This window comes from Corticium candelabrum, chromosome 13, assembly GCF_963422355.1.
Source record: "Corticium candelabrum chromosome 13, ooCorCand1.1, whole genome shotgun sequence".
Classification (NCBI taxonomy): domain Eukaryota; kingdom Metazoa; phylum Porifera; class Homoscleromorpha; order Homosclerophorida; family Plakinidae; genus Corticium; species Corticium candelabrum.
Genome location: NC_085097.1, coordinates 3,938,522 through 3,953,337, shown reverse-complemented (window position 1 = coordinate 3,953,337; position 14,816 = coordinate 3,938,522). Strand labels below are relative to the sequence as shown.

Sequence of the window (14,816 nt, the reverse complement as noted above, 5' to 3'; positions counted from 1 at the left end):
TGCAGTAAGAAATGATGTTTTATCAGATCTAAAAGTTCCGATTTAATTTATATATTTACAAGACAAAGCTTCGTTCCTGAGTTAACACCGATTCTTGGTGCACATGTGCAGTAGCAGTATACAGCATTTTAGCTGTTCCGTGTGTTTGTCATACTAACATTGGGTGCCCAGTTGTGTGCGGAGGGATGCTTTGGCACCCCAAGTGCCTTCACTTCAGTAAAGCCACAACCAAGGCAACACCTTACATAGAAATCAGAGTAAAATACTACATATACAACCTGTTAAATTATTAGCCGTTGTTCACAAAAAGCTTTATTGCCACAGCCTAGCATACTAATTAATATTAAACTCTTCAGCACAAAACTTTAAAGCATCTGATATAAAAAATCTTTGTATAGCATCTCAAAAGACACCCTAAAAAACTGCAATGACTTGTTTGATTCAGAGATAAAAACGTCTGTTTGTTTGCTTTAAAATAATGATCAAAACACCTAGCAGCAGCTATAACAACCTAAGTAGAACCTGCAAACATGCCTGGGTACACTACTACTATGATTTGACACAATCCAATTCATCAAATTATATCACGTTGCGCTTGCAGATTGCTTCACTCACCTGATCACATTCATCCAATGACATGATGAAAAGGAACGAGTAAAAAGAAAATTATAAATATTGTGAACGTGAACACTTCAACTGCGACACACTCACCTCTTGCTATGAAACAAAAAGACAAGACACCACAAATTAACTAATAATTTAATTAAATAAACACCCTCTGAATGCATCCTACAGTCAAGTAACCACATCTAGAACATTTAATTAATTTCCTAAACTCCAGTCTTCGTTGTTATACAAGTGCTTGCTATGTACGAGTTGAAATCAGCAATTTATAAATTATATTATGTTGTTCTTGCATATTGCTGTACTCACCTGATCACATCCATCCAATGACACGAAGAAAGAAATGAGAAAGAGAAAATTGAAAAAATGTGAGATCACACAACATAAACACCTCAACTGTAACCCACTCACCGGAAGCTATGAAACAAAGAGACAAGACGCCTGTTAGTTAAACAATTACTCACTGATTGCATCCTAACGTCAAGCAACCACATCTACAACATTCAATTAATTTCGTATACACCAGTCTTCGTTCATATACAAGATGCATTCAGTGCTTGCTATTTATGAGTTGAAACCAATTTATAAGTGGTACTAAAGGGCTCAAAATTAAGAGTTTTTCGTGGGTGCAACTGCTTGTACCAGTAACTTGCAATTCTGTGGCGCACAGGCGCAACTTTGCTCTAAATTGGCGCAAAAAGTAACATCTCGTGGTCTGTTCATTCACTCTGTAACTCAGTAATTAATATAACTTGTGTAACTGTTAATTAAAAATACAACAATATTAGAAACTTATGAATATGAATGCATAAATAACCAGACAATACTGTCAGTAGAAGTTTGGTTAACATCAGATCTGAGAAAGGCTGCACAGACACCTGGGTAAATTGTCAACTGTTTGATACAGCAATGTCCTAACACTGTCTGCATCTTGGTCTTTAATTAAGCGCTGAAAATTGGCTCTTTGCATAAAGACGTGCGCATAGCACACTGCAAGCACATTAATTTTTCCATGACAGCAATTCGAAGACTTGAATGGTTGTCTTCTGTGCCGTAGGCCAAAATACTCGTGGATCCGAAAAAGAAGTTGCTGTCGCCGTAAGTCGTCACGCAGGTACTAATCCAACAGGCATTTCTAGAAGATATACATTTACCGCAAACCATCAACCTGGACTCTGTCGTGTGTCTTCGCCATTGGGATATGTTCAATCCCTGAAAGAAGACGTTGTGCTAAGTATTCTCAAGCGTGATTAAAACAACACAAGTTACTCTCCTAATGTAATAGAAGAAAGTAAGTAATTATACGACATGCAATATCCCGAAACAGTCGTAGTCTACTTCAAGAAGTAAAGCTTTGGGTATGCCAAGCGGCAGCTGCACAAGTCTGGGAATCGAGGCTAACTACAACACGAGCCATATATATGGCTGACTATAACGAGTGCACGTTGTGTGTACAGCATTCGTACACTAGAAAGGATACTCCAAATGGTAGTAGTTGTCAATCTAATGAGAAGTCTGCTACGAAAGACTGTCCTTCATAAGCAAGTTCTTCATTTTCAAATAAGCGCCGGTTCGGTAAAATCTGCCAAACTATAAGTGCAATCAACTCTCTTACAGGTGCAAATTACACCTTGCGCCTTTAAATTTTGAAATATGTATTATGTTGTGCTACCATATTATTGTACTCACAAACGTCTGTACATCCAATAACACGATGAAAGAGATAAGAAACGAGAAAATTGAAAACATTGTGAGATCACACAACATGAACACTTCAACTGTGACACACTCACCCATGTCTAGAAAACAAAGAAACCACTTATTCAAACAGTCACTCTCTGACTTCATCCTACAAAATCCGATACACCAGTCTTCATTCATATGCAAGATGCATGAACTGCTTGATATGTATAAGATAACACTAGCAATTCATAAACTATAATATTTTGCGCTTACACATTGCTGTATTCACCTGATATTGTCCATCCAATGAACATGATAGAAGAAACAGAAAATGAGAAAAATGAAAACAATGCGATATCACACAACACGAACACCTCAACTATAACATACTCACCGAAACCTATAAAACAAAACAACAAGATGCCACTTAGTTAAACAATCACTCTCTGACGCATCCTACTGTAAGGCAACCACATCTACACATTAAATTAATTTCTTATACACTAGTCTTCGTTCATACACAAGATACACTAACTGCTTGCTATGTATGAGATAAAACTTATATATAAATGATATTACTGGGCTCAAAATAAAGATTTTTTGGGTGCAAGTGCTTGCACCGGTAACTTGAAATTTTTGGCGCCTAGCTGCAACTTTGCTCTCAACTGGCACAAAAAGTGCCATCTCGTGATCTGTGCATTTACTCTGTAACTCAGTTATTCAATATAACTTGTGTAACTGATAATGGAAAACTACAACAGTGTTATAAACGTATGATTTACTCAATATGAATGCATAAATAACCCGAAGATAGTGTTAGTAGACGTTAGGTTAATATTAGATCTCAGAAAAGCTGCACATACACATAGTTAAATCGTCTAAGATTTGATACAACAATGTCTTAACACCATCTTCCAGTTGTTCTGTAAGTGGTAAAGATTTGGCTATTTGCATAAAGACGTCAGCATTCTTCCATGACAGGCACAGTCAATTCTTCCATAAAATCCATTCAAAGGCCGGAAAGGCTGTCTGCAGCGCTTTCAGCCAAATACTCGTAGATCAGAAAAAAGGTTGCTGTCGCCGCCACAGGTACTAATACAACAAGCATGTCTTAGACCGTAAAACGATGAATATGGAGGCTATCGACTGTCTGAGTCATTGTAATGTTCAATAATTGAAAGAAGCGTGAAGCGTTCCCAAGCGTGATTAGAACAACAACACTTACTGTCGTAGTTTAAGGATCATTAAGAAGGACTGGCACAATATCTCGTCATGTGACAAACATGTTTGTAACTTGGTCGAAATGGCGTGACATGATTGGTAAATACTACTGATATTTAATACAATAGTTTTCGTGAGGGTTTGTGTAATGTATAATCACACCATTAGAAAGAATAGGTACACAACAATTATAGAGCCACTAAGCCATTAGGTTTCGATTACTTGTTTATGGCGTCCAGGACAGTGAGAGTGCGACTAGATAAGAACTTTTGAGTAGAGCGGTCTCAATGGTAACTAGATGTGCATTCGCGCTTGCGTACATCTTACCTGTGAAGCCACGCGTGAATGTTATGGTAAAGGCTCTTATTTTCAAAATGCTGCGACGGGTCCTGATACCTGTATCTGCTATAGCTCCGCAATCAGGCGTCCTTGATAATTGCGTCTAGCATATTTTGTTGGACTAATTTCAAGTTAATATCAGTCACGTTGAGGTTGTGAGACAAGATTTTGCAGAAGCTCGCCACAGAATGGACAACGCCACCATAACATTCGTCGACGACTGAATGCCTTTTTGACCTGTAGAAGTCACAACCAGAAATCGACAAGATCTTAATCATGCACGTGGAACTCCAGCGAAGCTCAAGAGATTAAGTGGAGACGCCAATCAATTGACAATTAGTAGAAACGACTCTGCCGTCCGAGATGAAACAGTAATGACTGTTGTAATCGCTACTAAAGTACAGGCAACTCGCCACGTGTATTACTCAAAAGCACTTGATGACAAACTCTCTAGTCACTAAGTAATAGTACACGTCATATCCCTCCCTACTTCCTAAAAAGCATTAATCTAAATCTCAACTGTCATTGCAATCAGTAAAGTAGGAGGCTCTACGACGTAGCCTTTGTCCAGACTGGCTGACGACGAATGCAGGGCTGTAGAGGGACTGGTGACATAGACACGTCTTGCCGAGCTCGGTGTTGATGCTCATCAATTAGATTGACATCGTAGTGGTCCACTACAGGTGGCGTTTCCGTACCTGCTGGTAATTGGATGTCCGTTACCGACTGGTTCTCTTGATGTGCCCTTTCCTCTCCGTCTTTTGTGATTTAGTTTCCTGTTCTTTTCCATTCCTGCGTCTTGGATGTCAGATACCTAAACTGATCATGTAGACGACGACAACATCTTTTCAAGAGATTGTAATGAACCCGTCTAGTGCCACTGCCGTGTGGATGTCTGACACTGTAGCTGTGGGGGAATACTTTGCCGCAATCACGTACGGACCAAGCCCCGGTCGTTTCAGGTTTGGAGAGAGACCTTTTTTGACTGCCGTGTTAAAAACATATACGAAGTCAGCAACGCAGCAGTCTTCTTAAGATTTTCGTATGTTCTTGTCATGGTTAGCAGCCTGACGGTGATGCGCTGAAGTAATGCAGCCATCAAATGGTCGCTGCAGAGAGATTTTTGAGTTCCGTACCGCGAGAAAACTTAGTCTACCAAGACTTTGGCAACTGTGCATGCCTTTCGGTCCTTTAGAGCAGATGTTTCAGCCCATTTGGTAAATGATCTGTTATTACAAGACTATAACGGTTTCCTCTCTCAGTTTCCGGGAGGAGACCACAAATTCTAGTGCCAGCGCTCCATAGGACCTCCCAATGGAATAGATTGCTGTTCAACAAGAGCTCGAGGCGTGGTGCTTTTGTCTTTACACAAACGTAACAGATGAGTAGCCTTTCCTGAATAACGTTTACATATCTTGGCCACAATAATCCTTCTTCAGCTCTGGACAATGTCTTTTCTATTCCCATATGTCCCATGTTGTAGTGAAGATGCACAAGAATCTCTTGGCGTAGAATGATAGGCAGGACCAAGAGTACCGTTTCTCAAAGTAACCAATTAAAGCGTCTCACGCGATACAAAACGCTATTGATAAGCTTTAGCCGTGTCAAAATCTCTCTGAGTCGGCGTAGATGGAGGTTGGTCTCCCACATTCCTGAAAATCGAGGGCGACCATGTGGTAGCTGCTGAATTACTGTCTGTAATGTTTCGTCAGTTAGTTGGAGGTTTGCTATGTGCGTGGAAGAATAGTCTGGAGGAATGCCTATTGCTCCGCACAGGTTGTCGACACCTTCCATCCGCTGTGTACCGTCATCAAGGTCTGTTTGACATACTAGTTTATGAGGTCATCGGGATAGATCGTCGGCATTGGTGTGGTCTCTGCCCGGTTTGTGTTGTATGTCCCATTCATATTTACTTAGAGTCACAGCCCAGCGGGCAAGACGTCATCGAAGTTCTTTAATCGACTTTAGGCAAGTAAGATGTCAGTGGTCGGTGATTAGCAGAAACTTCCTACCGTGGAGATACGGTCTAAACTAGTGCACGCCTCAAACAAGAGCTAGTGCCTCCCTTTCTGTTGTACAATAGTTCTTCTCCGTCTTCGATAGGGAAACGCTGACGTAAGCCACTAGGTGCTCAGAGTCATCATATTTTTGAGACAATACTGCGCCCACACCCATATCACAACAGCCTATTGCCAGCTGAAAAAGCAAAAGTCAAATCTGTAGGATGCGAGTATCGGAGTAGAGACCAGTCGTTTCTTGAGTGTATTGAAGGCATCCGTACAAGAAGCAGTCGAAACAAATGCAGTTGACTTATTCAGCGGCGCATGTAATGGTGAAGCAAGCTGAGCAAAATTTTTGATGAACGGGTGGTAGTATCCAGCTACTCCTAAAAAACTCTCAAGCTCCGACTGGGTGCTCTGCAATGGAAATTCCGTGATCGACCTTACTTTCTCGCTGTTGGGGTGGACGCCACAAGATATGACTAAGGTATTGGATAGAATCCTTTCTGAAGTGGCACTTAACAAGTTTCAACTTTATTTCTGCGTCCTCGATGCGCCTTATACACTACGTAGGCCATGAAAATGTTGGTCGACAGAGTTTGCAAAGGCAATGACATCGTCTAAATAGATCAGGCCTTCCTGCCACTGAAGGCCGGCTAGATCGTACTCCATTAGCCTTTGGAAGGTACTCAGAGCGTTGGCTAAGCCGAATGCTATAGCCTTAGATTCGTATAACCTCCTCGATATACTAAATGCATTCTTAGGTTGATCGTCTGGATGGACCGGCACCTGCCAGTATCCGCTTGCCAAATCAAGTCTTAAAAATCTGCTCCTCTAATGAATCCAATGTCCCGTCAATGCGAGGCAACAGATACGAGTCCTTGACGGTGATTGTGTTAGCTGACAATAATCTATACAGAATGTGTGTGGTTCATCCCTCTTCTTAACCAGAACAATGAAAGAAGACCATGGACTTAGAAGATGGCCGTATCACGTCTGCATTCAGTTTTGTATTAACTTGCTCATCAATCACAGGGCGAAGAGCAGGCGGTACGCGTCGAGAGGCTTGCGTAATCGGGAAAGCCTCGGCAGTAGGAATGGAGTGATGTAAAACAGCGGTGCGTTTGACATTCGTAGGACCGGCAGAGTAGTCGTGCGATGTTCCAGTACGAGTCCTTGTAACAGCGAAAACTTTTGAGAGTCGAGCGTCTTGTTCGGCCAGCTAAAGTTATCTAGAAACTGAGTGCAACTCTGATCGTAGGCTTTGCTAGCTACAGCAGAAGTTGTTATAGTTCCAACGGTTCACCGGTTTACGAGATGGAATATGCTACATTCGGCCGTTGGTGCGACATAACCAAGCACTTCCCCTTGATGTAGTTGTACTGAACCACTCGGCAACATAAGTTGCATGGGCACTCCTAGTACAACAACTACAGCATGAGCGATTAGAGCGCATGTGCGGTCACTTAATTTCACTTCCGGTTCAAAAAGCATGAGTGCTTAGCTTCGCCATCTAGTACTACCTGATTGATGATGAAAGCTGCTGTAATAATGCCGTGTGCTCCGTGAATGCTCACATACTCTGTGAGACGGACTTCGTATCGTACCGGACAACTAGTTACAGCTAGATCGACTTTGTGAGAGCTCCACTGTAGCTGCCGCTTCCCAAGGTCAATAGAAATTGCGTGCATCGTCAAAAATCGGACCCTAAAATAGATGCAATCTTTATGTCGGCTGCGACGAACTTATGAATAGTCTTTCACTCTCCCACCTAAAGCGGTACGGTAACGATTCCGCGAACATTCAATTGTGCACCTGAGACTGATTGCAACTCAACTATTTCAGATGTACTGTCAACAGGTAGATTATCTAGATCTGCGAGCGGTAAGAGAGAATCTGACGCTCCAGTGAATACCAAGCATTGTTGTTTCCTGTCATTTAGTAGTACGTCTACTTTAACCGTCAGAGTGGATTTACTTGTACTGTAAGCACTCAGGTAAGGAACGCCCGTATTAGGCTAAATTGTAAGTTGAATACTCACCTGCAGTTCTTTTCGTTTATGACAGTATCGATTCACGTGTCAGGTGGTTCCACAGTATTAGCACGGACCTGCTAAACGTCGTGTTCCCCGGGTTCCCTCCTTCACTGAGCCCTCTAATTCTTCTAGCCGAATGGACAGCTTTCGGGTTTCCTTAACAAGATCGGGTTGTGCTGCCTCTACTTCACACATTGTCACCTTAACGGAAATATTTTCTGGTTGAGGCGCCTTGTGGTCTACAAAAGCAACACATGCTGCGTTGCTCCCTGACGAAGTGTAAGAATCCATAAGAAAAAACTCTTGAGTTTTGGTCAGTGTCATTTGAAAATTGGCTGAAGGAATCAATGCCAGTCTCTCACAAATCGATGACGCGAGGCCATCTATCAAACTGTCGAGCAGATCTGGACGCCGTATATCAGGAGACAACCGTATACACGCCCTGTCCATGAGAAGATCCAATTGATATACGAAGGTATCTAGATCTTCGCCATGTAGAAAGTGGCGGTGTTCTAATGCACGACTATCAAAGCGGCGACGTTCTTCCGTGTCCGGCTCCATGATCTTCAAGAACTCCTTCTTCACCTCCCCAAACGAGTTTCTCTGGTCTTCTGTGAGTTTCAGGCGCTCGTACACGGAGAAGGATTTACACGCTAACAGCGTTGGGATGCGGCGAATTTGAGCAGATTCATTCCATCCGTTCGCTTTGGAGCACAATTCGCACCTTTGCAGTCATTGTGTAACGTCTCCGTCAGAAAAGACATTAGGAAGACACAGTTTGTCACTCATTTTACTCCTGTCAACCTTGTAATGACCGCTGTAATCGCTACTAAAGTAAAAGCAAATCGCCACGTATGTTACTCAAAAGCACTTGATAACAATACCTCTAGTCACTACGTAGTTGTATACGTCACAGAACGTTTGCAGGAGTCCGACGGCGGTTCTCTTGGTCGAGGGCCTGTTTCGTGGCAAGATTTACGCCGTTTCTGGTAAGATTACGCCGATGCAAGACGAGACCAGTTGTTAGGCTCTAGGCCAATCTACCACCTTCTGTGATATTTAGCAGAGTCTTTGCAACCTGTAAGAAATCTTAGCCGAGACCAGCTGTTTGAGCTAAATAACTTCATTAAACTCGAAACGTGTCACATCACGAGATGTAGTACCAGTCCTCCTTCGCGCTTAGGCCAACCTCACGTGTAAAACCGCATAGACCTCTAGAGCGTTTTCAAGAAACGTCACAATGCCGGAAGTCGCCATGTTGGTGTCCAACTGCGTATGCTGAGATCAAACTGGTGCCGTTTTCTGCCCGTTCTTGTACTACTATTGGTATTGTGTATAGTTGTTGGATGTTTTAGCAGATCGGGTCGCGATAATACGTGTCTTTCTTCCGTATACCGGTCGTTCTAGGAAAAGAACTTCAAGAGCAACAGTTGAGCAGCGCTAGACGAAAGAGCCAAATATCAGCGATTTCGCGGAAAGATCTAAAAGAAACCAAGCTGGTAAATGAACGAATATTTGTACGCTCTATTCTTCTGGCAGACCAGCTGATCTGTTTGATGAACTCATCAAGACTGCTACCTACGCAGAATCAAAGAGACGCGCAATTACAGACGCGCAAGATTTGTAACGTCAATGCAAACGTGACAGCTAGCGCACGTGCTGTAGCAACCAAGGGAGAAAGAGGCCTGGTACGAGTCTAATGCTCAATATGTTTGTACACGCTTCACTACCTCTCAAGTAAGAAATCTTGTTGTTTTATGCAAAAGGCATATCGATACCTTACATGAAATCAATGTATATATCAAACATGTCAAAGTATTAGCCAATGTTTGAAAATGGAAATTTCACTGCCACATTGTGCTATATTAGAGATAACCACGTCAGTGTTTTTATACAGTAAAGAATGTGCATGTGGAGCAATTAATATAAAACATTCTTCATTATCTCTCCTTTGCAAAAACATACGGGCATGCAAGGATAGTAATCCGGGTTTTTTGGGGGTGTGGAGTTGTTCCCGGTTGTTGACAGGTTTCTTTCACGCTGGCTCCGTGTGTCCTGTGCAGTGCGGTGTGTCTTCTGTCGCGCTGGTGGCGCTCTACGGTAACGTGACGTTACATTTGGGGGCCTGTCCGAGTTGATTTGACCGAGCTGACTTGTTTGGTTTGAGCGCGACAAGTGTGATCGTCTTTTTGGGATTCGCTCTACCAGGTCATTGTTTTGTGAATGTGCTTTTTGCTTTTCGACGCGTTGGTTGTGTCTAAACTGCAACTTTTGAGCTCTTGAGTGCCACGTGTTGCTGTGTGTCACGTGATTTTAGCCTGGCGTGTTCAGACGAATATTTGGTCGTTTCTTACAACCTGCGGAGTAGAGCGAGCGTTGTCCACGTTAATTAACATGGAACGAGAAGTTCTTGACTTGAGGAACCAATTTGAAACCTGCCGTTCTGAGTTGGAGTCTATTTCCTGTCAGTTGGAGGAGACCAACGAACGTGTTGCTGAGAGTCAGCAGTACCAGAATAAGCTGGAGGAGAAATTGACGGAGGAGAAACGTCAAGGTCGTCTCAGGGAGCTTGAGGCGAAAGATAAAGTACGAGATCGTGCTGAACGCACCTTAGATGAATTACATATTGAAAGAGATAGGCTGAAAAGTGATTTTCAACATGAACTAGGAGAGAAGATGCACAAATTGCTGCTTAGCGCGAGCAATGGGAAGGGCTAACGCGCAACCCACAAAGTCAGGCAGCAACAGTACCGGTAGACTTAGAAGGGGTTCACGAGACAGATCATTCTGAGTTGAGTGGAGGGGGTGTTGTCTCAACAAGCAGACAGCACGACACCTTGGCATCTCCGTCTTCCCTTAACTCTACTCTCAGCTTACCACGCTTGAAAAGTTTTCGGGAGACAAGGTGCATGAAGATGAGGCAGATGATCAGTTTTTCGCGAGTTCGAAGACATTTCGTATCGGCTGGTAGGAAGAGCGGGGTCAAAAGAGTACAGTTTGAGCTTCATTTGACGGAGAGAGCTTTACGTGTTTATGATAATATCCCATCAGAGGAACGTTGTGATTATGATGCAGCTACAAAGGCGTTCAGGAGAGAGTTGCAACCAGTATTGTTAGGGTCGTATAGACACACTGTCTTCCACAATCGTAGGCAGCAGGAGACAGAGTGAGTGACTGACTTTGCTCATGATATCCAACGCCTATTTGAGAAACTTATGCGAGTCATCGGCTCCCACCCGACCTACGGCACCAGATCCTCTTGGGTCACTTCGAGCAAGGGTTACTGATACAAGGGTAAAAGAGGCTTCGTCATCCCCTTACTAGCTTTCAGGAAGCGCTTACTCAAGCTAGATTGGCTGAGGCTGCAGCCAAACAGCATCTTCCAGAGTATGGGTTACCCGTTTCAGAAGATCAAGAGGAAGTCAATGCCAACGGTGCCTAGTGGGAGGAAGACCCCAGGTAATAGTCCGAAGGACACTGTACGTTGTTACTCCTGTGAAGAGACTGGGCACATGGCCTATCAATGTCCCAGAATGGGACATCTTCGTCCGTCGTCATCGAGCACTAGAAAGAGAGGGGACGTGCAGTGTTACCACTGTGGTCGTCGTGGCTACTATTTATCAGATTGTCCACAGCTGATGCAAAGAAAACCTAAAGAAGCCAAAAAGAATCCTGCAATGTCTCGAACATCCTCAATAACAAGCCGGAGTACCGCTATCACCCTCAAGCTGAAGTGGCGGCAGCTGAAACTATTGACAAGATGATTGAACGGCTGAAAGGAGAACGAGATAAGGGGGGATGAGTTGCAAGAATTGGAAAAGTTGAGGTTACAGGAAAGGACAGTCTTACCGCAGAATGCTTGTCCTCCTACCGATCATGTTGACACTATTCATACCGTGTCCTCACCACCCAGTCCTGTGCCCTATGCACAAGTGGAAATTGAGAAAGTCCTAGTAATGCCATGCTAGATACGGGCAGTTCGGTAAAAATCTTGGATGAAGATATTTTGTTGCTATTTCACGTGCCACGTCGTTAGACAAGTCGATGATAGACAAGCCGGAAGTCCAGCTTCACGACTACAGTGGAAAGCAGATTCCTGTTGTCGCCTGCGTCAACCTTCGCGTTGTAGCAGAAGGTCGGCTAATACCAGAAGGAGTCTATATTGTAAAACAGGCGCAGCCAACATGCCTGTTAGGCATTGCTGTCATTTGGAAGCTGGGGTTGGCCACTTTTGCCAACACGGTCAGATTCTCATAAGTGCATAATCCAGTTGAGACAGATACTTCAAGCGAAGTGAGCACGAAAATCACAGCCAGCCTTGTTACTCAAGTGCGAGTACCGGCTCAGAGTGGCGTAGAGATGACTGGATCATTACAGCGGTTATGTCTGGGGAGTCGTGATGGTTTACGTTTATTTGAACCTGATTCCCAGTGGATAGGTAAACGGGGATTGGAGGCGGAAGAGTCACTGGTTACTGTTAGTCAAACCGGCGATGTCCAAGTTATATTGAAGAATCCAGGTGGTGAATTACGCGTAGACCTAGAGGGGGACCAAATTATTGGTACCCTTTCATCCTGCACAGAGGTTGAGTCTACTAGGCATGTAAGGGAGGAAGTACTTAATGATCTTCCGGAAAGGAGAGCTATTCTAGGGCGAAAGCTAGACTTTACCGAGTTCTCCGTAACTGACCCTATGATACAGGAAGTACGAGAAGTTGTCATTTCACATTCTAAAGTTTTTGCTCTGAATGGCACTGAACTAGGATGCACAAACAAAGTGGAACACGCGATAGAGACAGGGGACCATGAGCCCATCCGAAAACACCCGTACCGGGAGGCTATTTCACTGAGGAAGAAGATCAGAGGCCTGATCCAAGATATGTAGAGACGGAACGTGGTCCAACCCAGTTCCTGTCCATGGGCAAGTCCCATAGTCCTAGTCAAAAAGGGGAACGAAACCTATAGATGTTGTGTAGACTACCGAAGCTAAGTGCCATTACCAAGAAGAACAGCTTTCCGCTACCTCGGATTGATGATGTTTTAGACAGGATGGGAGAATCACGCTATTTCAGCTGTATGGATGCCGCGTCAGGATATTGGTAAGTACCCTTGGAGGAGAGTGCCAAGCGAAAGACTGCGTTTTTCACCAGTCATGGACTGTATGAATTTAACGTTCTGCCATTTGGGCTTTGCAACGCTCCAGCCACTTTTCACAGGCTATTGCAGATAGATAGTGTTGTTAGGGCTGGAAACGTTTACCAGTGTTTATCTAGATGACATGATTGTATTTTCGAAAACCGTAGAGGAGCACAAACAGCACCTCCGGCAAGTCCTCGGGAGACTGAACGAGGCTGGGCTAAATCTAAACGCAAGAAAGTGTCAGTTTCTAAAGGAAGAAGTTTCTTTCTTGGGATATGTTGTGTCTGCTGAAGGGTTGTCTACAGACCCAGAGAAAGTCGAAGCCATCTGGAAGTATCCAGTGCCTACCAATTTGTCTGAACGTAGAGCCTTTTTGGGTCTTGCGTCATACTATAGACATTTTGTGAATGACTTCGCAAAGTTAGCCTATCCGCTACATGGACTGCTGAAAAAGGATGTGCAGTTCAGTTGGACGCAAAGCAGCAGTGGTCTTTCAGCAAGCTTCAGCAGAGTCTCACAACGACTCCTATATTGAGGTTTCCCGACTTTCTGAACCCTTTTATGTAGCCACGGATGCCAGCGGTATTGGGCTAGGGGCGATATTAGAACAAGAACACAGCGGGTCAATGCAACCAATTGCTTTCGCCAGTAGGACACTGGCTCATGCTGAAAAGAATTACTCTGTAACGGAATTAGAAGCGTTAGGAGTCGTTTGGGCTGTCAAATGTTTTCGACCTTACATACTTGGGTATGAAACAATAGTCCTAACAGATCATGCAGCTCTGGCGCCACTGTTCAAAGGAACAAACATTTCGGGCAGATTGGCCAGGTGGGCTTTGGTTGTTCAAGAATTCCAACCTACTATTTTGTATCGTCCTGGATGCCACAATACAGAACCAGATGCGCTGTCAAGAGTCTTACTGCCCAGGGGGCGTGCGGGTGGTTGTGAAGGAGAACAGATAAATGATTGTGTTGAGGAAAATAGCTTGAGCCTAGCGGTTCAGCCCCATATTTGCGTTTTAACCAGACGCTAAGCCCAACGAGAAGGTACAAGTGGCGATAGAAGTCAGAGTCAGCAGGGGGCGTTGGCGGACGGCCATCACAAGATCAAGGTCTTGTAGAGACTAACGAAGAACCGGAACACCTGTTGGAGAGCACTTCCCTGGCATAGGAGCAGCGGCTTGACACTCATCTTGCTGAAATTATTGACTACATCGAGTCAGGGCGCTTGCCTGCCGATGAGAAGAGGGCTCGAAGAATTGTGTTGGAACGACAAAAGGTTTGACATAGTAGACGGAGTGCTCACATACTGTGATGGGATGCCTCCATATTGTCTAAGGATAACCGTACCGAAACACTTACAACCAGTGTTGTTAGCAGAGGCTCATGGGAGTCGAGTTGGAGGCCACTTCGCAGAGAAAAGCTTGTTTGGGAAGTTGCGCAAGCGGTACTGATGGGACGGAATGAGGGCAGCAGTACGGAAGGAGTGCAGAAGAAGTGTGCCCTGTGCTACTCGAATGGAACCAGGAGTAAAGACTCGTCCCCCATTACAACCGATTCTGGTTGGAGGACAATTTCACCGTGTGGCTGTAGATGTGCTTCCCTTGCCACACACGACTCGTGGAAATCGCTACGTAGTTGTTTTCGTCGACTATTTGAATAAGTGGCCAGAAGCCTTCGCAACGGCTGACCACACAGCAGAAACCATTGCACAATTGTTGGTAGATCACGTTATTTGCCGGCACGGAGTGCCTGTAGAATTATTGTCCGATCGTG

General features: G+C 44.1%; 1 protein-coding gene and 1 long non-coding RNA gene across 2 annotated transcripts; one reads left to right on the top strand and one right to left on the bottom strand.

The window, feature by feature from the left end:
• Nucleotides 1-933: 933 nt before the first annotated feature.
• LOC134188470 (uncharacterized) lies at nt 934-2,687 on the bottom strand. Its single transcript, XR_009971364.1, has 3 exons — nt 2,597-2,687; nt 2,314-2,423; nt 934-1,041 (listed from the first exon to the last, which is right to left on the bottom strand). It is a non-coding gene; the product is annotated as an uncharacterized LOC134188470 (long non-coding RNA).
• Nucleotides 2,688-11,946: 9,259 nt separating this feature from the next.
• Nucleotides 11,947-12,786, top strand: LOC134188525 (uncharacterized). Its single transcript, XM_062656688.1, has 2 exons — nt 11,947-12,037; nt 12,173-12,786. Exons 1-2 carry the CDS (start codon nt 11,947-11,949, stop codon nt 12,784-12,786), a joined length of 705 nt encoding a protein of 234 aa, XP_062512672.1.
• The last annotated feature ends 2,030 nt before the right edge of the window (nt 12,787-14,816 follow it).

Coding starts and splice junctions, on each gene's coding strand:
- LOC134188525 (XM_062656688.1), top strand. CDS start 11,947: ATGATAGACAAGCCGGAAGTCCAGCTTCACGACTACAGTGGAAAGCAG. Junction 12,038..12,172: donor CCTTCGCGTTGTAGCAGAAG/GTCGGCTAATAC, acceptor TGCATAATCCAG/TTGAGACAGATACTTCAAGC.